The sequence below is a fragment of the Callithrix jacchus genome, chromosome 5, assembly GCF_049354715.1.
Source record: "Callithrix jacchus isolate 240 chromosome 5, calJac240_pri, whole genome shotgun sequence".
NCBI classification, from domain to species: Eukaryota; Metazoa; Chordata; class Mammalia; order Primates; family Cebidae; genus Callithrix; species Callithrix jacchus.
In genome coordinates, this window is record NC_133506.1 from 46,529,759 (window position 1) to 46,553,881 (window position 24,123).

Consider the following 24,123-nt stretch of genomic DNA (forward strand, 5'->3'; position numbering starts at 1 on the left):
TCCGAAGCTGGGAGGCTTCTGGACACCTATCAAGCCCGACCAGGGGCGTCAGGACAAGACCAGAACAAAGGTGCGTGCAGACAGATCCCATGCAGTTTTGAAATGTTATGCATTGTGAATGTTTTGGCAGTAATTCTATTTTTAAAAAATATTACATTAAAGTATAATTGATCTCAATTACTGATTTCTTGGGCGTTCCCTTGAATTTTGGGCCAAAGGCAAGTGCCTCACTATCCCCGGCCCGGCTCAGAGGGGGGACCTGAGAATCTGTTTTTTTTTTTTCTTTCCTGAGATAGAGTCTTGTTCTGTCACCAGGCTGGAGTGCATGGAGTGCAGTGGCGTAATCTCAGCTCACTGCAACCTCTGTCTCCTGGGTTCAAGTGATTCTCCTGCCTCAGCCTCTTGAGTAGCTGGGACTACAGGCACGTGCCACCACGCCCAGGTAATTTTTGTATTTTTAGTAGAGACAGGGTTTCACCATGTTAGCCAGGATGGTCTTGATCTCTTGACCTCATGATCCGCCTGTCTCAGTATCCCAAAGTTTTGCGATTACAGGCCTGAGCCACCGTGCCCAGCTTGAGAATCTGTATGGTTAAATCAGCCTTTCCGACCCCAACTGTGAGTCCCAGCGAAGCAATGAGCTAATCAGAGATGGGGGATAAATCATATGATCTTCAAAATAAAACATATTTAGAAAGGTCTGTTTTGCTGTTTCCCCCAGAGGAGTGACAGTCCCCTACGTGTATGGAATTACCTGTCTGTACCAGGGTCAAAAGGGAATCCCATTAGGGACTTCCCATAAGGAATTGTGTCCCACACTGCTCAGAACAGCTCTTACTCCATCTGATTTATAGCTGGGTTTTCTGCATCAGATTCGATGGGAAAAACAGGTTCTACTGCTAAAAAGAGGTCGAAAAGTCATGATCTCAGCCTCGCAGCCCTGGAATCAGCTTGTTAGGTGTCCAGAAGCCCCCCTGCTTCAGAATTAGGGCCAAGAGCCCTGAAGCCCCTCTCCAGGCATGAGGGTCGGGGTCGGAGGACTTTGTCCCTCTCTCACCTCTTGAGAGGTACCCAAGTCTGTCTCCGCGTCGGACACCAGGACAGGTCAGAACCTGCAAAATGATGCCAGAAACCTTGACCAGGCAGGGACCCCGGCTTCCCTTCACTACCCTAGCCTCTGTTTCTCTTTCCTCCCAGTGCTGTTCCATTCAGGGATCCCTCCCCCACCACACATGGCCTTATTCCCCGCTCCCCTGAATTTTAAAGGGCTCCATTTTATACTTCTTTTGGTGCCATATTTCTGTGTGTTTAGCATTTCCAGTGGCCTCCTGCCTCTCATAGCCCCTTTCGAGGGGAATAAAAGGTCATTCCGTAAATTTCGAGCATTATTAAAGATGATGGCAGTGCACGATTGCCTGACACCCACCGGGCTGGGGAAGGTAGTGCTAATTAGTCGGAAAACTTACTTTGCAGGCGTGAGTCATTGGCAGCAGGTGTCAGGGGAGACTTTAACGAGGCCCTCATGACTCAGTTGATATTTCCACTCTGCATCACCACGTGTATATTGTACTGAGATCTCGGTGGCCTCGCCACCAGAGACGCAGAGCAGAGGAGAAACAGAGAGAGGGAGAGAGGAAAGAGACAGAAATACAGAGAGGGAGTGAGAGGAGGAAGAGGAATGAGGGGGCGGGGGAGGAGGGGGGGAGGTGCTTCCAGGACCCAGTATTCAATGTTAAAAATAAATGCTGTGTGCTTTCTGGCCCTCTTTCCTATTTCCCTTCATTATTTTTAAAATTAATTAATTTATTTTACTCTGTCACCGAGGCTGGAATTTAGTGGCTATTCTCAGGTGCAATCATGGCTCACTGCAGCCTCCAACTCCTGGGTTCAAGGGATTCTCCTGCTTCAGCCTCCCAAGTAGCTGGGATTACACCACATCTGGCTAAGAGTCTTTCAATAAATTGAGCACCTGCTAGGTACAGGCGCTATGCTAGGTGCTGGGAGTCAGTGATGAGCCACATTGCTGAGTCCTGTCGCTAAGAAGAGGAATAAATCATTCCATTTCAGAGGCTGATGAGTGGATACAGAAGACCAAGCCTGGTAAGCCTCGGTGACAGAGCGGTGGAGTGGTGCTGATGTGGGTTCTTTGAGAAGTGGTCAGGGAAGGCGTCTCTTGGAAGGAGCCCACCATGCAGGATTCCACGGGAAGGGCATCCCTGGCAGAGGGGTGGGCATGTGTGAAGGTGCTGGGATGGGGATGATGTGGCTGTGTCTTTAAGGGTTAGGACAAGCTTGTGATCGTGACCTGAGTGGGAAGCCCCCTCCCCACACCTGGCACTGAGGGTCTCTATGCCCTGTTACCTGGGGAGGAATCTGCTGGGCTGTCCTGGGCTCTCTCTCTACTGTGGGTCATATATGCAATATGAAGTTGAAGATGTGTTGCAGGTCAGGTAGGTGCCCTGCAGGTCGGGTGGGTGCCCTGCAGGTCCTGTGGGTGCCCTGAGGGTCAGTGGTTGCTCTGTGGGTCCTGTGAGTGCCCTGCAGGTCGGTGGGTGCCCTGTGGGTCGGGTGGGTGCCCTGCAGGTCCTGTGGGTGCCATGTGGGTCAGTGGGTGCTCTGTAGGTCCTGTGGGTGCCCTGAGGGTCAGTGGTTGCTCTGCGGGTCCTGTGAGTGCCCTGCGGGTCAGTGGGTGCCCTGTGGGTTGGGTGGGTGCTCTGCAGGTCCTGTGGGTGCCCTGTGGGTCGGGTGGGTGCCCTGCAGGTCAGTGGGTGCTCTGCAGGTCTTTGGGGGCACAGGGATGCCTCTGGGGGCTGCAGATTCTGCTTCTCAGGCTGCCCAGGTAACTGTAGCCCCATTTCAAAAACATCCGTCCCTGCTTTAGATTTAGATTTATATACAGGTATATGATGTAAAGCATATTTTTCACAGATTAAAATAATGTGGAGTAGAATAAAAACACCACACAATTTTTTAAAGATAAAATGAAGTTTGGGAGGCTGAGGAGGGCAGGTCACGAGGTCAGTCGATTGAGACCATCGTGACCAACATTGTGAAACTCCATCTCTACTGAAAATACAAAACAATTAGCTGGGTGTGGTGGCGTGTGCCTGTAGTCCCAGCTACTCAGGAGGCTGAGGCAGCAGAATTGCTTGAACCCAGGAGGTGGAGGTTGCAGTGAGCCGAGATTGTGTCACTGCACTCCAGCTTGGCAACAGAACAAGACTCTGTCTCAAAAAAAAAAAAAAGGAGTGATTTCAACAACATATAGTCAGCAATGCTGACAGGCTTTCTAATGTAATGACTTCTCAATGGCGTCAGGGGCACATTGGGGGAAAGTTTGAGAAGCTGGCCCTAAGGGGTAAAGAGCTGAATAGAGGATGGGAGAGAAGGAAAAAAGGAGGAAATAGAAAAGGGAGAAAGAAAGGCCTGGAGGTGGTGGGGAGTCAAAGAGAAACGAGAAAGTATTCACTGGTCACTTTCCTAAAAGTGTCTGTTCTCTCTTTTTCTCCAACCCCAGTAGCGCCTCACCAGGCCTGAACAACCAGAGAACTCAGGGTCCTTTACTTCCAGTCCCACATGGCTGGCTGTGCCGGGAAATACAGCTCCCTCTTTCAAGAGCCTATGGGAGGCATGCTCTCTCTCATCAGTTTCCTTTCCCTGGACATGATCCACATTAGAGACAGACATGTTGCTGCTGCCGTTTGTATTTTTTTTCTCCAGGCAGACCCACAAAGCAAGTTTTTGCTGGGCATGTTATTTGCATGGTGAAAAGAACAAGCCATCTCCTTATTGAGAGAAACAGACATAGGGGCTGGGGTGGGCGGGGCTGGGCTGGTGACCCAGCTTCCCTTCACAGCTGGAGGCGGAGGGGCAGTCCCCTCTGCTGATGTGCGGGTGTCCTTCCCGGGGTGTGAGATCGAGAGCGTCCTTCCCTGGGTTCGTGGGAGTCGGTGCTGCACCAGGACTGCACTGGGAAGCAGCCTGTCCCTCTCCAGGCATCTGCAGTGGATGGCAATGGCTTCGGGCCACAGAGGGCAGGCAGGGCAGGTGTTCTCTGTGCTCAATTGTTGTCTCTGGTGTCCGAGGAGGCACTTCCAAACAAGATGTCACTGTCCTGGGACATGCTGAGCTGCGACTTGGTTTTGATGAGGAATTGTGCCCTCCGGAACATCACCCTCTCCTGCTCCTGCTTGAGCTCCAGGTAGGAGCGGGAGAAGGTGTGGAAGATGGAGGTGACCGGGAAGGCCATGAGCAGGATGCCACTCAGGATGCTGCTGAGGGCCACCACCTGGCCCGGGGTGCTCCTGGGGACCATATCGCCGTAGCCCACCGTTGTCATGGTGATGACGGCCCACCAGTAGCAGGCAGGGATGCTGGTGAACTCGGGGCTGTCGGCCATCTCATTCTCAATGACATAGAGCAGGGGCGCGAAGAGGGCGATGGCCACGCAGAGGAAGAGCAGCAGGAGCCCGAACTCGCGGGTGCAGCGGCGGGCCGTCAGCCCCAGCGTCTGCAGCCCCAGGGAATGGCGTGCCAGGCGCATCACATACAGGATGCGCAGCGCCCGCAGCACACGCAGCACCAGCCCCACCTTGTCCAGGTAGCTGTTGCCCGCGCTGGGCTTGCGGCGGCCCGCGGCAGCGCCGTCCACCAGCAGCGTGATGTAGTAGGGCAGGATGGCCACCAGGTCGATCAGCGTCAGTGGGCTCCGCAGGAAGGTGAACTTGCTGGGCGCCTGAATGAACCGCAGGAGGAACTCCAGCGAGAACCAGCCCACGCACACTGACTCCACGATGAAGACGTTGTGGCACATCTGGGAACAGTGGCCCTGGGAGAGAGGGGAAGGGATGCCAGAGGAGGGGGGGTCATTGTTCCCACCAGGGAAGGACCGAGGAAGCTCTGCCCTGTGCCTGTTCTGGACTTCCCAGGCGGAAGGAAGGTGACCCCTCCAGGTTGAGTGGCCCCGGGTCCTCTCTCTAGTTGTGCCCACTGTGAGGTCTGGGGCACTAGACACTGTCTCCACACTGGCCACTCCTCATCTCTCTCCAGCCCCCACCTCAGCCCTGAATTCCAGACCCCCCATCGGCTGCCTCCCTGACCTCCCACCTGGGTATCTGAGGCATCTCAAATTCACCACAGCCAACACTGGACTCCTGGTTTCCCCTGCCCTCTGTGGCTTTCCCTCCAGAGCTTTCAGCAGTCCCATCCTTTCAGTTGCTCAGGACGAGAGACCTGGCATCATCCTTAGCACCTACAGACGTCTAATCCCCAGGAAGTCTCTTTCTTTAAAACAGTGTGAGAATCAAACCCACTGCCCACTGCTCCTACCTGGTCGGGCCACCATCCTTTCTCACCTGGACAGTTGCAGTCACCTCCCCCCTGGGCTCCCTCATCCCTGCAGTCCATTTTCCACACATAGCCAGAAGGGTCCTGTTTTTCCTCTGCTTAGCACCCTTTGTGGCTCCCGATGATGGACTCTGAGGAGTAGTCCCCACCCTGGGGTGTACCTGGACCATCCATTTGTCCATCTATCCATAGGCCCCAGACCTCCTCCCTGGCCCTCGCACACCTGCTCCAGCCTCGTGGCTTCCTCTGCATCCCTCTAACACCCCGCTCACCCCCAGCCTCCCTAAACACCCACATTGCTCCCATCCCCCTTCTCCAGCTCTGCTTCTGTCATCGCCTTCTCAAGGAGAGATTTTGTGACTCCCCTGTTTAAAATACCCCAATTTTTCCTGCACCCCAGTTCCTCTTATCCTGCTTTTTGTTCATAGCACTGATTACTGTTCAATATGCCTTACATGTTACTTACCGTTTTTTTTTTGCCTGCATCCATCCTCACCCCCACAGCTGTGCCAGCAGGTCACAGCCTCACCAGGAAGGACAGTTGGTATGCACTGTTTACAGCTCAGACCCCAGGCCATGGAAGAACATGCCATGGGTTTAGACAAGACTATAAACCCCAAAGCCACCAGGGACCAGGCAGGCCAAGGAAACTGGAATAGAGGGCCAGGTAGGACTGCCTTCCCCAGCCTCCCCACCCCCCCCAGCTCGTCCTGCCCCCCTGTCCCCGGAGAGCTCAGCCATCTTGTTCAGTGCCCCCATCACTACCCTGGGCAAATTTGGGCTAAGGCTACCTCACTGAAGCTTTCAAAAGAGGCTGAAAATGTACAGTTTTACGTGAACTCTCCTGGTGATAAATGTCAGTGATAATGGTTGGTTAAATAGATAAAATGTTGATTTAGGTGCTGGTGGTAATTCAATGCAAAGAAATACTGTATGAGCCACTAAAACACATCTCTGTGCTGGGTTTGGCATGTGGGCTGCCAGCTTGTCTCTCTGGTCTGGAATATAACTGGGTGGTAAACAGCCCTTAGTGGACTTGCGCCTCATCCTTGAAGGGGCCTTTGGCAGCGAGGAGAGGCCAGCGTGGCTCCAGCCTGGCGCACCTTGGAGGCTCTGGGCACAGCTGAGTTCTACCAGTCCCACTCCAACAACTATCTCTAGGAATATGTTAGGAGCTGGAGATACGAGCTAATACTTGGTGGGGAGCTTTAAGGCCTTAGACCTCTGGGATGGGAAGCCCCTTCCTCTGGGAAGCCTTCCTGGAGTGCACCCCACCAAGCAGCTCCAGCAATGCTAGCGTGCCTCCCACACAAAGCTTCCTTGGCTCGTGCTTACGGCGATTGGAGGGGAGCATGTCACTACTCCATCCCAACCCCAATAGACTGGAAGCTCCTTGAGGTTGCAGGAGCTGTCCTGGTCACCCTGTCTCCCCGGTAGTGCCTGTATACAGTAGGCACTCAAATGTGTGCACAAAGAGCAAGTGAAACAGTGAATCCCACTGGCCCCCAAAATGAAGAACAGCATGTTCACTGCATTCTAAACAAGGCAAAGTATTATTACTTTTTAAAAAGGCAAGTATCAGAAGTTGAACCAAACGGTGGCTTTATTAGTATTTTCCTGATAAAATCACTATCAAAGATGTTGGCGCTGAGAAGAAATTTATGCTAAGTGTAGCAATTTCCAGACAGGTCTCAAGTGGTGAGCATTTTCCTTTCCTTTCTTTTCCTTTTTGACCCTAATCCTTGAGTTAGGACTTTCTGCACATTCACTACGAACCACTTCTAACCCCTTCATGTGGACTCAGTCATCCCAATCACTTCTTTTTATTTTTTGAGATGGAGTTTTGCTCTTGTTGCCTGGGCTGGAGTGCAATGGCGTAATCTTGGCTCATTACAACCTCCACCTTCTGGGTTCAAGCGATTCTCCTGCCTCAGCCTTCTGAGTAGCTGGGATTACAGGCATGTACCACCATGCCCATCTAATTTCTATTTTTAGTAGAGATGGGATTTCTCTATGTTGGTCAGGCTGGTCTTGAACTCCTGACCTCAAGTGATCTGCCTGCCTTGGACTCCAAAGTGCTGGGATTAAAGGCGTGAGCCATTGCGCCCAGTCCCAGTCACTTCTAATCACTTCATGTGAACTCACTGAATCCTTTCAACTCTGTGAGGTGGGCCTGTTCATAACCCCCCTGGACAGGTGAGGAATTAGAGGCTCAAAGAAGTTAAGTAACTTGCCCACAGCTATTAAACAGCCAGAGTGCAGAAACAGGATTAGAACTCAGGCCTTCTGGCTCTAGCCCTGACCTCTTCATCACTACCCCTCATGCTTATTGAAAGTTAATTTTACCAGCTGGGTGTGATGGTGTGCACCTATAGTCCCAGCTATTAAGGAGGCTGAGGCAGGAGGGATGCTTGAGTCCAAGGGTTCGAGCAACCTGGGCAACATAGCAATGCCCCATCTCTAAATTAATATTTTTTTGAGACAGGGTCTCACTCTGTTGTCCAGACTAGAGTACAGTGGTGTGACTGTGGCTCTGCAACCTCCACCTCCCAGGTTGAAGCGATTCTCATGTCTCAGCCTCCCAAGTAGCTAGGATTACAAGCGAGCACCAACATGCCCAGCTAATTTTTGTATTTTTAGTAGAACTGGGGTTTTGCCATGTTGGCCACGCTGGTCTCAAACTCCTGACCTGAAGTGATCTATCTGCCTCAGCTCCTTAAGTGCTGGGATTACAGGCGTGAGTCACCAAACCTGGCCTAAAATTGTTTTTTTTAAATTTAAAAAAATTTAAAAAGTTTACTAGTTGAATGCTATTTTCTTCATTCCCATTTAAGAAATTCATTTTATAAGCCAGGCATGGAGGCTCACCCCTGCAGTCCTAGCACTTTGAGAGGCAGGGGTGGGAGGATTGCTTGAAGCCAGGAATTTGAGGCCAGCCTGGGCAGCAAAGCAAGACCCCATCTCTTAAAAATAAATAAATAAATTCAAAGTATACAAAAAATACTAGCAAGCCTCCTTGGATTATTACTGCGAAGCTATTGCTACTTCCTCCATATACACAAGTGGAAAAATCCTCCCATGGTGAGTACTTCTAATGTTAAATTCGAGAGTGCATGTAAAGCACTTAGCACATGCAGGGTATACAGTCAGTGCTTAATAAATACTAGCTGGCATGATATTTATGTTCAGTTCACACAGCCACACCTATTTCTCCACTGCCTATACAATGCGTACCTGAGACCTTTCAGTCTTTCTTGAAAGCTTCCAGAATCCCCATGTATAGGGAAGGAGTCACCAACTCTAAGGCCCACGGTCTCATACACAAGGAGACTGAACTGGGCCCCTGTGGACTCGGCTCTCACCAGGAGATGCCATGCAGGACTGCAGGCTGCTGTGTATGTGTGGCGGGGGACACAGCCTTACAATTTTTTAAATTAAATTTAATTAATTTATTTTTTGAGACAGAGTCTCACTCTGTCACCCAGGCTGGAGTACAATAGCATCTTGGCTCACTGCAACCTCCACCTCCTGGGTTCAAGTGATTCTCCTGCCTCAGCAACCTGAGTAGCTGGGACTACAGGTATGTGCCACCACACCCAGCTAATTTTTTTTTTTTAAGGAGAGATGGGGTTTCACTATGTTGGCCAGGCTGGTCTTGAACTTCTGACCTCGTGATCTGCCTGCCTTGGCCGCCCAAACTTCTGGAAGTACAGAAATGAGTCACCGTGCCCAGCCTTTACATTTTATTTATAAGAGATAGGGTCTCACTCTGTTGCCCAGGCTGGAGTGCAGTGGCAGGATCATGGCTCACTGCTGCCTCCCCTCCAAGTCTCAATAAATCCTCCTGCCTCAGCCTCCAAAGTAGCTGGGACTACAGGTGCAAGCCACCACACCTGGATTATGATGATGATGATGATGATGATGATGATGATTATTATTAGTTTTTGTAGAGACAGGGTCTTACTACATTGCTCAGGCTGATTTTGAACTCCTGGACTCAAGCGATCCTTCTGCCTCTGGCTCCCAAAGTGTTGGGATTATGGGCATGAACACTTGGCCTGATCTTATGATTTTTAAAAGAAGCTGAGATTTTGAATTTTTATATGAAAAACTCTCCACTTTTAATGTTGGCAACCAAGTCAAACTTTTGGGAAACCTGTGTGGGCCAATCACATAGTCCTTCCTGTGGGGCTATATTAGGTCCCCAAGCTGCCGCTTGGGCTCCATATTTCCATGCTTACAAACGTGGACTGGACTTAGACCTGGGGTTGGGCAGTGTCCTCAAGTACAGATTGGTGTGAAAACACTTCCCCCCAGGGTCGCTCGAGCATTCCCTGGGGAGCTGAGATGTAGGTGGCATGTGCAGCCCAGCTCCCAGCTCCCAGTTCCTGAGAACTCCCAGATGAGTGGGAGTCCCTAGACTGTGGCACATACCCCATGCCAGGCCCTGGAGTAAATACGCTTTTCATTCATTCTCTTATGGACCAAAATAAATGCTCACCATTTGCAGACACACATGTACCCATCAACAAAAATTATCTTCAGGACCCAGAAGAGGTGCCAGGGCTACTTGGATGCAAGGGATTAGGAAGGCTGAGAAAGGGTGGAGTGGTCCAGATCAGTTTGATGATATATATCATGTGTTTCGCTCAGGGCCAAAAATCACATCATCCATTTATTCACTCATTTGTTCATTCAACAAAGGAACAAATGTAGTGGTTGAGTGCCCGTTTGTGCTGGACACTGTTCTAGACACTGGTGGGGGGAAGGGCAGTGGCGGGGGCAGTGGAGGCCAGGACAGGCACAGGCATGGACTCCCATGATGCTCACCTATTAACAAAAAGGCAGACCATGCACACAAACATTCCTGATGTCAGGAGGGACCAGGGATGCTATTCAGCCAGTGCGCAATCCGGGAGGCTTCCTGGAGGAGGGGATAATGCTCAGTGTCCCTTCCTTCACCGTGGCGGGTCTCCCCGCGGGGCAGTGGGCTCTTACCTGCTCCTCCTCCTCCCTCAGGCTGGGCAAGGTGCTGACGGAGAGGTTGACGGCGGTGACGGTCACGAAGAGCACCGACAGGCAGGCGAACACCTTGCCCGGCAGCCCCGAGTGCGGCCTCTCTACCATGTCGCGCAGTCGCCGCATGCAGCAGCCCAGGCGGCCCTCGCCCTCGGCCGGGCCCTCGCTGTCGCGGCCCTCGCTGGCCAGCGCGTCGTCCTCCTCCTCCCGCTCCACCATCTCCGCGAACTCCTCGATCTTCTGCAGGTAGCGGCGCTTGCAGCAGCCGTCCAGCTGGTCCTCTGCGATGCCCCAGTAGAGCAGCTCCTCCTGGAAGGACAGCGCGCACATCTCACGCAGCAGCCGCAGCTTGCCTGCGCGCAGGAAGGTCAGGATGGTGCCGAAGGCCCCTGGGTTGCGGTCGAAGAAGAACTCGTTGCAGGTGACGTCGTAGTCATCGCACACGTTGAGGATGTCATCGAAGTTGGTGCAGGCCTTGAGCTGGCCCAGGCGTGTCAGCGGGAACTCGTCCAGCGTGGTCCAGGGCAGCGAGTACTTGATGCCGCCCACGTTGATGATGATCCGACGGCGGCGGTCCTCGGGCTGGCAGCCCTGGCGGGGCTCGTCCTGCGGCCGCAGCCGCTGCGCCCGGCGGTAGAACGCACCCTTGATGGCCTGGCGCTGCGGGAGGAAGGCAGGGTGGAAGGAGGCGTCCGAGGTGCAGCTCAGCGCGCTGTAGTCGTAGTCAGAATTGTCTCCCGGTAAAAGGGTCATTTTGGGCCTTCACATCCCTCTTGGGCCTGTGGGGAGAAGAGAGTAAAGACCCTCAGCGACCACCACTACCTTCACCTTGCTGAGAATGTGGATGTCGCAGATATTCACTGTTAGGGATGGAATCTTTGTCCCCCAAATCCATAGGTTGCAGCCCCTAGCCCTCAATGGTATGGTATTAGGGTCGGGGTCTTTGAGATGTGATTTGGTTCAGATGCTGTTATGAGAGCAAAGTCCCCACCATGAGATTCGCATTCTTATAAGAGGAGAGGTGGGGTGCCGTGGCTCATGCCTGCAATTCCAGCACCTTGGGAGGCTGAGGCAGGTGGATCATTTGAGGTCGGGAGTTTGAGACCAGCCTGACCAACATGGTGAAACCCTGTCTCTACTAAAAATACAAAAATTAGCCAGGCATGGTGGTGTGCACCTGTAATCCTAATCCTAGCTACTAGGGAGGTTGAGGCAGGAGAATCGCTTGAACCTGGGAGGTGAAGGTTGCTGTGAGCCAAGATAGCACCACTGTACTCCAGGCTGGGCGACAGAGTGAGACTCCATCTCAAACCAACCAACCAGCCAGAAGAGGCAGAGACGCCGGGGCTTTCTCCACCATGTGGGCACTCAGAGGGGCATCCAAGTGAGAAACCGGAGGTGAGTGTTGCTGGCACCCTGCTCTCAGACTCACAGCTGACAAAACTGGGAGGAAATAAGTGCTGCTGAAGCCACTGGTCTGTGGTATTAATATTTGGTTATATCAGCCTGAGCTGACAAACACATTCGCCTAATAGTGAAATAGCAATAACACTGTCCAGTGTCTCCCAGCTGTCACAATTCTCCCACATCCATCTGTGCACTGGGGATGGAGCCGTGTGCAGAATGTGAAGGGGTATCTGATCTCAGGCAGCTGACATCCTAGTGGATTTTCAGGTGACACATGTACTGTTATTTACTTAACATTTCATTTTAAATTGACCTTTTTTTTGGTATTTATTTGACTTGGAAAAACAATTTAGTGTAGACCTACAATTCTCATAGGGCTGATTTTGTCTCCCCAAAGACTTGTGCCAATGCCTGGAGGCATTTTTGCTGGTCACGACTGGAGATGCTACTAGCATGTAGCAGGGAGAGGCCAGGGATTGCTGTCACATGTCCTACAATGCACAGGACAGTCCCCACAACAGAGACTTATCTGGTGGCAAACGTCCTTAATGCTGAGGGGGAGAAGCCTGGTTAGTGGTTATAAATGTAACTCCAGAGCCACACAGCCTGGGCAGTGACTCAACCTTGATGTGCTCACACCTGTAATCCCAGCACTTTGGGAGGCCGATGAGGGCAGATCACAAAGTCAGGAGTTTGACACCAGCTGGACCAACATGGCAAAACACCATCTCTACTAAAAATACAAAAATTAGCCAGGTGTGATGGCGGGCGTCTTGTAATCCCAGCTGTTCAGGAGGCTAAGGTGGGAAAATAGCTTGAACCGGGAGGCTGAGGTTGCAGTAAGCTGAGATCCTGCCATTGCACTCCAGCCTGGGTGACAAGAGCAAGACTACATCTCAAAAAAAAAAAAATTTCCTTGTCTATAAAATGGGTGACCTATTTGGTAGGATCACTGGGAGGCCCAAGTGAATTATGTACATAGGAACATTTATTGCAGTGCCTGGCACATAGTAGATAAACAGTAATTATTGTCTATTATTATTATTTTTGAGACAAGAGTCTTGCTCTGTTGCCTAGGCTAGAGTGCAGTGGCACCATCTGGGCTTACTGCAACCTCCTCACCTCGGGTTCAAGCAATTCTTGTGCCTCAGCCTCTCGAGTAGCTGGGATTACCAGCTATGCTACCACACCTGGTAAATTTCTGTATTTTTAGTAGACATGGTTTTGCCATGTTGGGCAGGCTGGTCTTGAACTCCTGATGTCAGGTGATCTGCCCAACTTGACCTCCCAAAGTGCTGAGATTACAGGTGTGAGCCACCACGCCTGGCCTTTTATTATCTTGAATGGACAACTTATATGTTTCCATTAATGGAAAACAGGTATCACTTGCCATAAGTCAGAAGCAATGGACAAAGAAATGCACAACTATCAAAGCAAAGCCATGTTTGTTCATGTGTCGGCAAACACCACCTTGAGGATACGGGGTGAACTGGACAGGCACGTCCACCCAGGACGCCTTCCTTGGCCCCTCCAGCTAAATCCAGCACCGCTCCCCTTACAACTGGTGCACGTGTCTTCACAGCACTTACCACCAGCTCTAGAACTGTCTGTGTGCAAGCCTGGCTTCTTCCTTAGGCAGCCTGCTCCCTGGGGGAAGAAATGTGCTTTAGTCATCTCTGAATCCCAGTGCCCAGCCCTGTAAGGGCCCAAAGAAGTGCTAGCTAAATGAGTCTATTTCCTGCTGAGGAGACCAGCATAATGAGGCCACTTCTGGGAAACTGAGGTCAAAATATCAACTTGCATGGACTCCTTCCTTCCCAACTCTCAAAGCGAAGGGTTTGTGCTGCTGGAACAAGATTGCTTATTCATTACCAGCTCATGGGCTGAATTTGGTTCACAAATATTTTGCTTGGCTTGGAGAAGTTTTTGAAAGTTGTGAAATTTCATGTAAAAATCCATATTCTTGGCTTCTCTTAAAAAATCAGGATATCTGGCAATACTTGGCCCAAACACTAACTGAGAAATGGCTACTCCTTTAGGCGGCACCTGCTCCAACCCACCACAGTCCCCATCCCTCCCCATTGTCTTCCTAACGCCCTCTCTATTCCACTCCTGTGTGTTTTCTTCCTGGCCTCATAGGCATTTGAGTTTGAGACCCCTAGATAATAGCTACAGAGCTCTCTGGAATTAAGCCGATGCATAGAAAAGTTAGTAGGAGTCGAATACCCTGCTTTTAAAAATCACCAGCCTTCTCCTCAGACCAATCCTGATGGAAGGAAGTGGTAAAGTCTGTCGATTGCAAATGGAAACCCATTTCCAATACTTAAATGTTGGTCGGTGCTATGGCCATGTTCAGGAAAACACCTGCTCACAACACACACATACACAAACATGTGTGTGAATGAGGAAGTGTTTTAATAGGTGCTGGAAAGGGAGGGAGGGTGTTTCATGCGTAACACGGGCTCCTTCCTAAGAGGAACTGCCTTACAAAAGCACATCACCCTTCTGCTACTCACTGATCTTTGCAGAAGGCTACAATTGCATAGATCAGATTTTGGAAAACTAGGGTACACCTGTGTTTGAAAGAAAAATGCTTTGATTTTAGACGGTTAGAGTGTTTTTAACTTCACCTAAAATTGGAACCCAAGTCCTCAGGCACAGCCTGCCAGGATCCCTCGGAGGCGTGGGAATAATCCCTTTCAGGCACTTTCCTTGGTGATCTCTCTTTTCAGCTCTGCTGTTTCATCTTTGCTACCACAGACAAGAGAAAAAGTGACACTGTTTGGCAAGAATGGTGATGGAGGTAAGGGGAAAATGCCTCGAATGGGCCCCAGGGGGCTCTTGTGAATCCCCACAGCTGTAATCACCTCTTCTTTTTAAGAATTTCATCTTTCAACCCTCCCGGCATTCCCTCCAGCAGAAAACTCCCCCAATTAGTGATTTCTTTCCTTCACGCCCTGCCCCCATGTGAGTTTCCTGTGTGGAAAGTGATCCTGACTCAGCAGTGTGGGGAGTATGGAGAGGCTGATGCCACTCAGAGGGTAATCAACACGGTAAGGACCTTGTTCTCAAAGCCAGAGTCCCCTGGGGAGATGCTAAGGCAGGAACTTGCTAAAGGAAGAACAGCATATTTCTCCATGACCTTTGGTCTTGCAGATCCAGAGCTGATGTTTGGTGAAGGGCTCAGCACCCTAGACCCTATAAAGTTCATAAATCAAACAGGCCCCAAAGCCTGGGCTTCTGAAAAATAATGCTGCTTTTCACCCAGTCTGATACCTTCACAGGAATTTTTTTTTGTTTCTCCGTGGTGTTAGTTCTGTTAGTTCTACAGCATGGTGGGTTTTAGCAATCTTGCCTCTGAGGGTCTATGGATACTCGGGAAGAGGAAGCGGTTTGAGGCAGAGGCTGCGATGGGGCAGATAGTTCATTCATTCATTTTTTTGTTTGGTCATTCAATAGTTACTGAACACTCACCTCAGTAATGCTCGTGCCATGCTCTGTGTTAGATCTGGAGACATGGCAGAGAAAAAGACAGACCCAGGCGCTGTCCTCACAGAGGTGACCTTCTAGTGGGGGAGACTCTTTCCAAACAAGGATACAAGTCATTTCAGGCTATAGTGACTGCAGTGTTGTTGACAGAGCAGGTGAGAGATGGAGAATGACTACTGTGGGATTCGGGGCAACATTAGCTGAAGGGGTGAGGAGGACTTCTTGGAGGAGGGGACATGGGGCTGAGCCACATGGGTGGGTCCAGCCCTGTGAGGACCTGGCAGAGGGAATGGCAAGAGTTTGCTCCCTGAACTTGGGGGTGGGCTTGGATGATCGAAGACCAAGGAGAAGGCCAAGCACAGAGCGAGGGGAAGCTGGGAGTAGAGGAGTGGGCAGGGGCCAGGTGCAGCAGGGCCTAGGGGCTGACAATAAGGAGCTGGGGCTTATCCTGCAGAGGACAAGGAGTCCATGTGTGCCTGCCAGGTCAGTGGACAGTGCATGGGCTGGGGACCCCAGGCTGGAGGCTACTTAAATCATTCTAGAGCTGATGATGGTTTGCACCGGTGGAGTTATGGAGAACACAAGGGATTTGGGATGAACTTTGGAGGAAGAGCCCTCAGGACTGGCTGAGGAATGGGGCCTGGGGGAGGGGGAAAGAGAAGAATCATGATTCCAGAGGTGCCATTTACCGAGGGGACGCATAGGTGGCGCTATGGTGAGCTGAGTCAGAGGAAGCCGTTCCTGGCCGTGGGACAATATACAAAAGAGGATGCCGGTGAGATGCAGGAGAGAGGGCGGAGATGGGTGTCTCCGAAGGATGGTGCCAGACCATCAATGCTGAGCTGATGGGTTTGTGTTTGCGGCGGGTGAGGGTGTCACCTGGTAGCTTTGACCTGGCTAGGCTGGCAAGGGCAGGAGGGCCAGGGTAGCAGAGCTATGTTCAAGCCAGGGGCCTCACCTGTGCCCAGCATCCACATCCCCATTGACGCTGCATCACATCAGGCCAGAGTGCTCAGTGCAGGGCATATGGTAGGCAGAAAATTGTCCCTGCATTCCCCTAGATGCCCATGTCCTAGCCCTAATCCCTGGAAACCGTGAATATGTTAGACTGCATGGCAAGGAGGAATGAAGGTAACAGATGGAATTAAGGTTGCTAATCAGCTGACCTGAGATGGGAAATTATCTTGGATGATCTGGGCGGGTCCAGTGTAATCAACAGCGTCCTTATTTGTGGAGGAAGGAAGCAGGAGACGGAGTGGCAGAAGGGCGTGGCATGAGAATGACTCCACTGGCCACTGCTGGCTTTGAAGATGGAGGAAGGGGCCGTGAGTCAAGGAATGCAGGTGGCCTCCAGAGGCTGGAGAAGGCAAGGAAGTGAGTTCCCTGGAGCCTCAGACAGGAGCACAGCCTTGCCAGCACCAGATTTTAGCCCAGCCAGACCCATTTCCAACCTCTGACTGCCAGAAGATAACACAATTTGGTTGTCTTAAGCCACTAAGCTTGTAATTTGTGACAGCTGCAAAGGGAAATGGGATCCTGAGGCCGGGCAGGGTGGCTCACGCCTGTAATCCTAGCACTTTGGGAGGCCGAGGTGGGCAGATCACTTGAGGAGTTTGAGACCATCCTGGCCAACATGGTGAAACCCCATCTCTACTAAAAATACAAAAATTAGCTGGGTGTGGTGTCACGCGCCTATAATCCTGCCACTTGGGAGGCTGAGGCAGGAGAATCTCTCGAACCTGGGAGGCAGAGGTTGCAGTGAGAGGAGGTCCTGCCACTGGCACTCCAGAGTACTCTGGAGACTTTTTTTTCTGACACTCTGTCTTAAAAAAGGGATGTTAAGAGAAAGCTAGTTCTGGTTCGGCTCCAGCTTGGGGACAACCTGCCAATCACCCCAAGCTGGGGAGGCAGAAGGGCACACAGGCTTTGAAATTAGGACACCTGAGTTCAAGGTCAGTTGCTCTGTGACTTTAGGCAAGTCATGCCCTATCCCTGAGACTCAGTTTCTTTATCTGTGTAATGAGGCTACAAACAGCTCCTGCCTCCTTGAGTTATGGTGAGGACAAAAGCGGACGGCACAGGTGATCCGCATGGCCCCACGCCCGACACTCTTCGAACCCTCAGTAGTCACCTCGGAATTCTCATGAGCTACAAGAAGGGTTTGCCGCCCCCCTCCCTGCTTGCCAAGAGTGTCTTCTTTTCTGACCCGACCCTCTGGGATTTGGATCCCGCATCACCTGATCCCCAGAGCCCACTGTTGGAGGGTGTGCAGGCTGGCCTAGCACTCCGGGAAAGCCACTGGGTGGTAATGAGGGAAATGAAGATGCTGCTGTCTTGTGACCCAGAAATCCCACTCCTGGGTAGATTTCCCAGACCAGGGACCACAAAGCATTGTGGCAGACATTGTCGGTAATCAATTATTTGCACTCAAATCCTTTACTCAGGGTTTGCTTCTGGGGAACAAGGTGGAAGAGAGTAACAAGGTACAAGAATGTGTGTTCTGTGTTGTTTCTGGTACCAGGAGGCCCCCTAGCATCCATCCCCAGGGGAGTGGACAGGCAAGTCTTGGTAAAGGCAGAGTCTGGAATCCTGCAGATTGCCAGGAATCAGAAGCAATGGACGGGGTGGATTAGCAACACATTTAGGTCTTAAAAACAGGGTGCCGAGTGGAAAAAGAAACAGAAGTTTCTAGCACTGTGCTATTTATGTAAATGAACACACACACATTACATATTTTACAAGGTCTCAAGCACATGGGAGGATCTCTATCAACCACAAGGAGGGAGCCTGGAAGGGCAAAGGAAGGGGAAGAAGCACAGGGATTGGAACGAAGGAGGAAAAATGAGTAAGACGAGACAGGCTGGCACAGGCCAATGAGGAGGCGTGCTGGGAAGCGGCGTGGTTTGTACAACTCTGGCTTTTAACCCAGGTTTCAAAAGAAAAACGAAGAACACAAGAACAACAGAACCTTCTGAATTGCCCAGGGTGCTTGGTGGAGACACAGGTTCCTGGGACCCTTCCGTCCCAGTTGGAATGCCTGAAGGGGAGGCCCAGGAATGAGCATTTTCCACAGGTTCTCCTGGAGATTCTGTGTGAGGGAGGGGACTGGGAATGCTTGGAGCTCTCTCAGGGGCTGGAGGCACAGGAACTGCTCTGGGCTTTGGCCGGGACTCCCCTGCTCAATGCGTCAATCTCCTTGAGGCTCTGGAAGGCTCTGAGTCCTGCGTCTGAGTCCATTTCCTGGAGAAATGGAATACCTTCTCGTTTGTGAGAAAAATCTTCTGCATTGGGGTTACCTTGATCAAATTTCCATTCATGAGCTTAGAGATCCACTGCAATTTTCTATTCATCCTTTGGGGAAAAAGGTGATGCTTATAAGTTACGGCTGAGGGCTGAGAACATACTTGCAAAGATAAATGATCATTGAGACTATAAGGCGTTCTGAGTGGCAGTTCTCATGTGACCACCCTGAGGTCAGCACATGGTTGAGGGTGCAGGTGCAGGGCCTGCAGGGTGGGATTTGGGAGGGTGGAGCGGGATGCAGCGAAGGTCCACTGTGGCCTGAGCTAGCTATCACACCCACTGAGCTGCTGGCCTCTCTGAGCCTGCCTCCTCCCCTAGGAGATGGGGACAAGATTGCTGACCTCCCAGGGCTATTATGGGGATCTGGTGAATGGAGGTTTGCTGCAGGGATAAGCAGTGTCACCTGGCTTCCTGTCCCCACGGCTACATTCCATCAAGGGCATAAAATGGTTCCACAAACAGTCCTGGGCTGACCCCAGCTGCTTTCGGACCTCTCTGGACTCTGTTCTTTCTGTCTTAGGTTCTCAGTCCCTCTTCTGAGTGGCAGTGGGGAAGGCAGAGAGAGTGCTAAGTGCACAAGGTGTTATAAATAGCAGCAACCACAGTCTCCCTCCACCGCAGACTCACAAAGTGCCAGGCGCTGTGCTAGGAGACTTAACTGCATGAGTCTTCATCCTTCCCTAAAAAGGCAGGCATTATCACTGATAACCCCATTTTATAAGTGAAGAAACTGAGGCTCTGCGAAGTGAAAACTTATGTCTGGCCATAAGCGATGAAGCCGGAATAAAACTAGGTCTGTGGGACTCCAGGCTGGACCTCTTTGACCCTCCCTTTTACTGCCTCCTTGAACTATTGATTCTTTCCGGGGAGCTGGGGTGGTGTCTCCACCCCTTGCATGAGTCAGGGACTGGGTTTCTAGTCTCTATTTTATATGGAAAAGATTTTGGAATGTTTTTGAGGATGGGGAGAAGTAGGCAATTGTCCATGGTTGGGGAAACGTATTTATCACTATTTCACATTTGTAAGAGAGCAGAGTAAAAAACAAATCAACAAAATCCCCAGTTTTGCCAAACTCAGGGCTGACATTTTGGCTTCTGGGAAGGAGACACTGACGATGGAGGCAGAGGGTGGAGTCTTCCCCAGAAGCCTTGCTGACACCGTGATTTTAGCCCAGTGAGTCTCATTTGGATTTCTGATGTCCAAACACTATGAGATAATAAATTCAGGCTGGGCATAGTGGCTTACGCCTGGAATCCTAACCCTTTGGGAGGCCAAGGAGAGAGAACTGCTTGAGTTTCAGAGTTCAAGACCAGCCTGGGCAACACAGTGAGACCCTGTTTCTAAAATTAAAAAAGAAAAATTAGCTGAGTGTGGTGGTGTGTACCTTTAGTTCCAGTGACTCAGGAGGCTGAGGTGGGTGGATCACTTGAGCCCAGGAGGTCACGGCTGTGGTGGGCCGTGGTAGTGACGCTGTATTCCAGCTGGGTGACAGAGCAAGACCCTGTCTCAAATAAAAAAAAAAATTAAAAAAAGAAAAAAACCAAGATGATAAATCTGTATTGCTTTAAGCCACTAAATGTGTGCAAGTGGCTGGGTGTGCTGGCTCATGCCTGTAATCCCAGCACTTTGGGAGGCTGAGGCAGGTGGATCATGAGGTCAGGAGTTCGAGACCAGCCTGTCCAACATAGTGAAACCCCGTCTCTACTAAAAATACAAAAATTAGCCGGGCCTGGTGGCGCATGCCTGTAGTCCCAGCTACTTGGGAGGCTGAGACTGGAGAATGGCTTGAATCAGGAGGTAGAGGTTGCAGTGAGCCATTGCACTCCAGCCTAGGCAACAGAGCAAGACTCCATCTCAAAAAAAAAAAAATGTGTGCAAGTATGTGAAAGAAGGAAATTAACACAGCCTCCAAGGCAACTTTCCAGAAGGAAAGCGTTTCTCTCCAGCACTCCACAGGCTTTGGTTTCTTTCTTTCTACCATGCCTCTCCGCGTGTGCCATTGCCTCACTCCCAGTGGGTGTCTCTCCATCTCTCTCCATGGCACTGTCTCCCAGGCCCTGTGGCGTTTCACTGCCAGCATGGCTTCATCTGTCAGGATTAGGGCTCCTGGCTGGCCAACTCAGAGGCAGGTCAGGCTGCATTAATCCCCAATTAAAACGTTAATCAAAATGGATCCAACCATTAGCTTGGCCTGGGTCCTGGCATGTTAGATTTCCAAGAGATGCTGTGCCCTAGTGGAGAATCTGTCTTTCTTAGCCATCTGCCGTCTGTTCTCGCCACAGTCCAACCATCCTGGACCTTGGCCCAGCTTCCTGAAAGCTGGGGCCAAAGTTCTTGGGAAGAGTATGTGCTGGGAGCTGGGCTCTTCCCTCCATCCCTCACTTGCCCCCTATGAGAAAAAGTGCCAGTGTCCCTCCCCGTATAGAAAAGACAGGCTGCCCCAGGAGCCTCCTTGCTGTGCTGCAGGCAAGCAAAATAACACCAAATGCACGTTCGTGTTTGCCTTCTACGGGGAGGTGTTTGGGGACGAGCCAGAAGATCCTTTTCTCTTTGCCTCCTTGTAGCTCAAAATTTGGGAACATAAGCTTAAGCAGAGAAGCAGGCTTGGGGGAGCAGTGGGGAACTCAGTATGGCAGGAAGGGAGACGTGGGCTTCCAGGAGTCCCCTGGAGGGAGAACAAGATCGGACCTGCCTGGGGAGGTGTCGGGGTGAGACAGAAAACTCAACCTCAGGGCAAGGGACAGTCTTAGGCACAATTCAGATTCTATTTCTAGCAAAGTCACTTCATTTCTGATTTTGTTAATCAAATCCAGTCTGCTGGATGATTAAAATGGCCCGAAGTGATGGAGTGCTTGCAGCTAGGTTCTCCTTTGCCTCTCCCTTTTTATCAATTCTACTTAGAGGGGCTTTATGAAGGGCTCCTTTGCCGGGCTTCATGCGTCACCCAAGAGTAGATTCCCACACCCCTAGACCTCTGGCAACAGGCAAGGTTGACCCTTCATCAACAGTGGAAAGCAGGGTGGAGAAAGACAGCAGAGCCAAGATACCCTACTGAGGCTCCAGGAAGTGAGTTCCTTGGAGCGGGTTTGAGTCACTTAGCCCTGTATCCAGCACACATCATCTCTTTGTTCTTCTGTTTTCTGCGGCATCTCCCTCACCTCCTGCCAGAGCCCCGCTGGGCATCTGGGGCAGGGAATTCAGAGTTGGCACCCAGATCTGCCCCAATCAGGCTCCAGGACAAGCTTTGGGAAAGTCTTAGGGATGGGGAGGAGCAGGCAAGGTCTGCCTCCCTTGTCACATCTCCCCCCCAGAGGCCAAAAAGGCAACCCAGATGTCACATCTCCCCCCCCAGAGGCCAAAAAGGCAACCCAGATGTCACATCTCCCCCCCAGAGGCCAAAAAGGCAACCCAGAGTTGGGCAAGACTGGGGGTTTCATTGGTTCTTTTACTCCCGAGGCTTGAGAACCCAGGCCGTGGGCTGTGGGCTGTGGGCTGTGGGCTGTGGGCCTGGGTTCTCAAGTCTCAGGAGAAGAACCTAGGTTGCCTCATTTCCAGTAAACCTGCAGTTCTCTGCAAGTTAGGAGTGTGTCCCTCAACAGACATCATTCCACTGGAATGGGCTGGCTCTGGGAACCACTGAGCAGGGCGATCCCCAGGGCCCAGCGCTTGCCTGTTTTTCAAACACACCTTCCCTCCTAGCCCTCCCATCAGGTGACTGTGCAGAGCTCCAAAAGCCGGAGGAGGCACAGGTAGAGAGCTCTGGTCTGGCAGAGTCAGAAAAAAATCCCCCAAAGAAGGACAGCGTGCTCTAGCCACCGTGCCCACTGCATGGCCCCAGTCAGCAGTGCCAAACTTTTCTTGGAGATGTGCTGCCAGTGAGGGTCTACTTAGGGACTCTGCCATCAGGGGTGTGGGGATATCAAATCCACCCTATTGAATAAACCTCTGCTCAGATTCATAGGGCAGGAGCTTCCCCTTCCTCCCCCCCACTTATCTCAGGGTGTCAGTGAAGTGGGGGGAGGAGCATCTGTCTCCCTCCTCTGTGTCTGTCATTCACCTGGGTAACTTTGGTGCCTGGCACCCTTTAAGTGCTTAATAACAGCAACTGCTTAAGAAAATGCCTGCTGAGTAGACAACTCACACACCCCAGTGGTGGAACCAGCATTCCTCAGTAATGTCGGATCAGTGTTTCTCAACTCCCCGCCACCCTACCCCATCACCCGCCCCTAAGGAGCTTTGAAAAGATCTTTTCTTCCTATTCTAGAACCAATTCCAGCTTCCACGCCTCCCACCTTGAGAATGAATGCATTAGATGAACCAAGACTTCTGCCTGCACACACGGGCTGCTACAGTCCACCGCCCCAGCAGACTGCGACCTCCCAAGGCGGGGCCTGGGTCTTCTTACTTCTCTCTAAGCTGCATGAAGCTTCCCCCCATTCTATCCTGCCCCCACCCCATCCCTCTTCACTTCTTCCCAGCATAGCTCCTCCATAAATGTTTGTAAATTGGATGAATGAGTGTCGAGCCCTTGGTATGATGAGCTGCTCCTAGTAGGTGTTCAACCAATCTTTGTTTAATCTATGAATGAATGAATGAACTTCGCCATTTTCTTTCCACATCTCTGGGCTGAGCCTCTCTCCCATATGGAAGCCCTGAGGCTGAGACCACCACCTTCCTAGCGGCGACTGGGGTGCATAGTGAACTGTCTCAGTATCCCTAGCGCCTAGCACACAGTAGGCGCTCAATAAATGCATGCTGTATTCATGGTTAATGATTGACTTAATTAGGCCCACGGTGGGGGTGGAGGGGAGCTCCATTCCATGCCTAAGGATCCAGTGAATGAGCAAGTGACAGACACCCTCCACCCCAATCCCTAACTCTCCCTCCTCCCGGGATTCGGCGAGAAACCTCGGCCTTGGGCCGGGATGCGCCCCCGCCGGATTCACTGCCGTTGCAAATGTCCCGGACTTTGCATCCCGGGGACCCCTTGGGAAGAAGCAAAGCTGTACCCGCACCTTGGTCGCAGCTAGCGCGCTCCACGCCGCCACCAGCGGCTGCTCCCGGGTCCTCGGTAGCCCTGGCCTCCCTGCAGGTGGGTTTCGAGGCTCCAGCAGGGAGTTGGGGGCCACGGCCACGTGCAGCCGCCCCCGAGCCCGAGTTTGTAGGCGCGGGGTCCGGTCCGCGCTTGGGTGGCGCCCGGCAAGGCTGCAGCGCGCAAAGTTCCCACCTCAAGTTCCCGTCGCTGCGTCCCCGCCTCGGAGTTGGCCCGGCCGCGGCTTCCGTCCCCCCGGCTGCCCACGGGTCCGGGTCGAGGAAGCGAGAGGGGCCTGGTGGCCGCCCGGGACGCCCGCTCTGCCTCCCGGAGCCGCCGCCAAACTTCGGTCCCGGGCCCGGCTCAGCTCCCGCCCTCGGAGCCGTGGCCGCCCCGTCTCTGCCTCCAGGTCTCCGCCGGGCTCCGAGTGCGTCGGGAGCGCGGCGCGGCAGCCGCTGAGGGAGGGAGCGGGGCAGGAGGCGGGACGGAGGGAGGGGACTGAGCGCGGGGCGGGGAGAAGGGGCGGG

General features: G+C 51.9%; 1 protein-coding gene across 9 annotated transcripts; it reads right to left on the reverse strand.

Annotated features, from left to right (window-relative positions):
* Window positions 1–3,686: 3,686 nt before the first annotated feature.
* Window positions 3,687–24,027, reverse strand: KCNG1 (potassium voltage-gated channel modifier subfamily G member 1). Of its 9 annotated transcripts, XM_035298927.3 has the most exons (6): window positions 23,580–24,027; window positions 19,949–20,065; window positions 14,403–14,518; window positions 13,362–13,419; window positions 10,345–11,144; window positions 3,687–4,828 (listed from the first exon to the last, which is right to left on the reverse strand). In XM_035298927.3, the coding sequence occupies exons 5-6, from the start codon at window positions 11,116–11,118 to the stop codon at window positions 4,061–4,063; spliced, it is 1,542 nt and encodes a 513-aa protein (XP_035154818.1). In that variant the 5' UTR covers window positions 11,119–11,144; window positions 13,362–13,419; window positions 14,403–14,518; window positions 19,949–20,065; window positions 23,580–24,027; the 3' UTR covers window positions 3,687–4,060. The 9 variants fall into 9 exon arrangements, with proteins under 9 accessions (XP_035154818.1, XP_035154824.1, XP_035154820.1 ...); XM_035298933.3 differs by lacking the exon at window positions 14,403–14,518 and having other exon boundaries at window positions 23,792–24,027; XM_035298929.3 differs by lacking the exon at window positions 19,949–20,065.
* Window positions 24,028–24,123: the final 96 nt, after the last annotated feature.

What these genes read in the sequence shown, in the direction of transcription:
- KCNG1 (XM_002747675.6), bottom strand. Translation starts at nt 11,118, where the DNA reads ATGACCCTTTTACCGGGAGACAATTCTGACTACGACTACAGCGCGCTG. An exon ending in TGAGGGAGGAGGAGGAGCAG is followed by an intron (nt 4,829 to 10,344) that starts GTAAGAGCCCAC and finishes CCTCTCTCCCAG; the next exon opens with GGCCACTGTTCCCAGATGTG.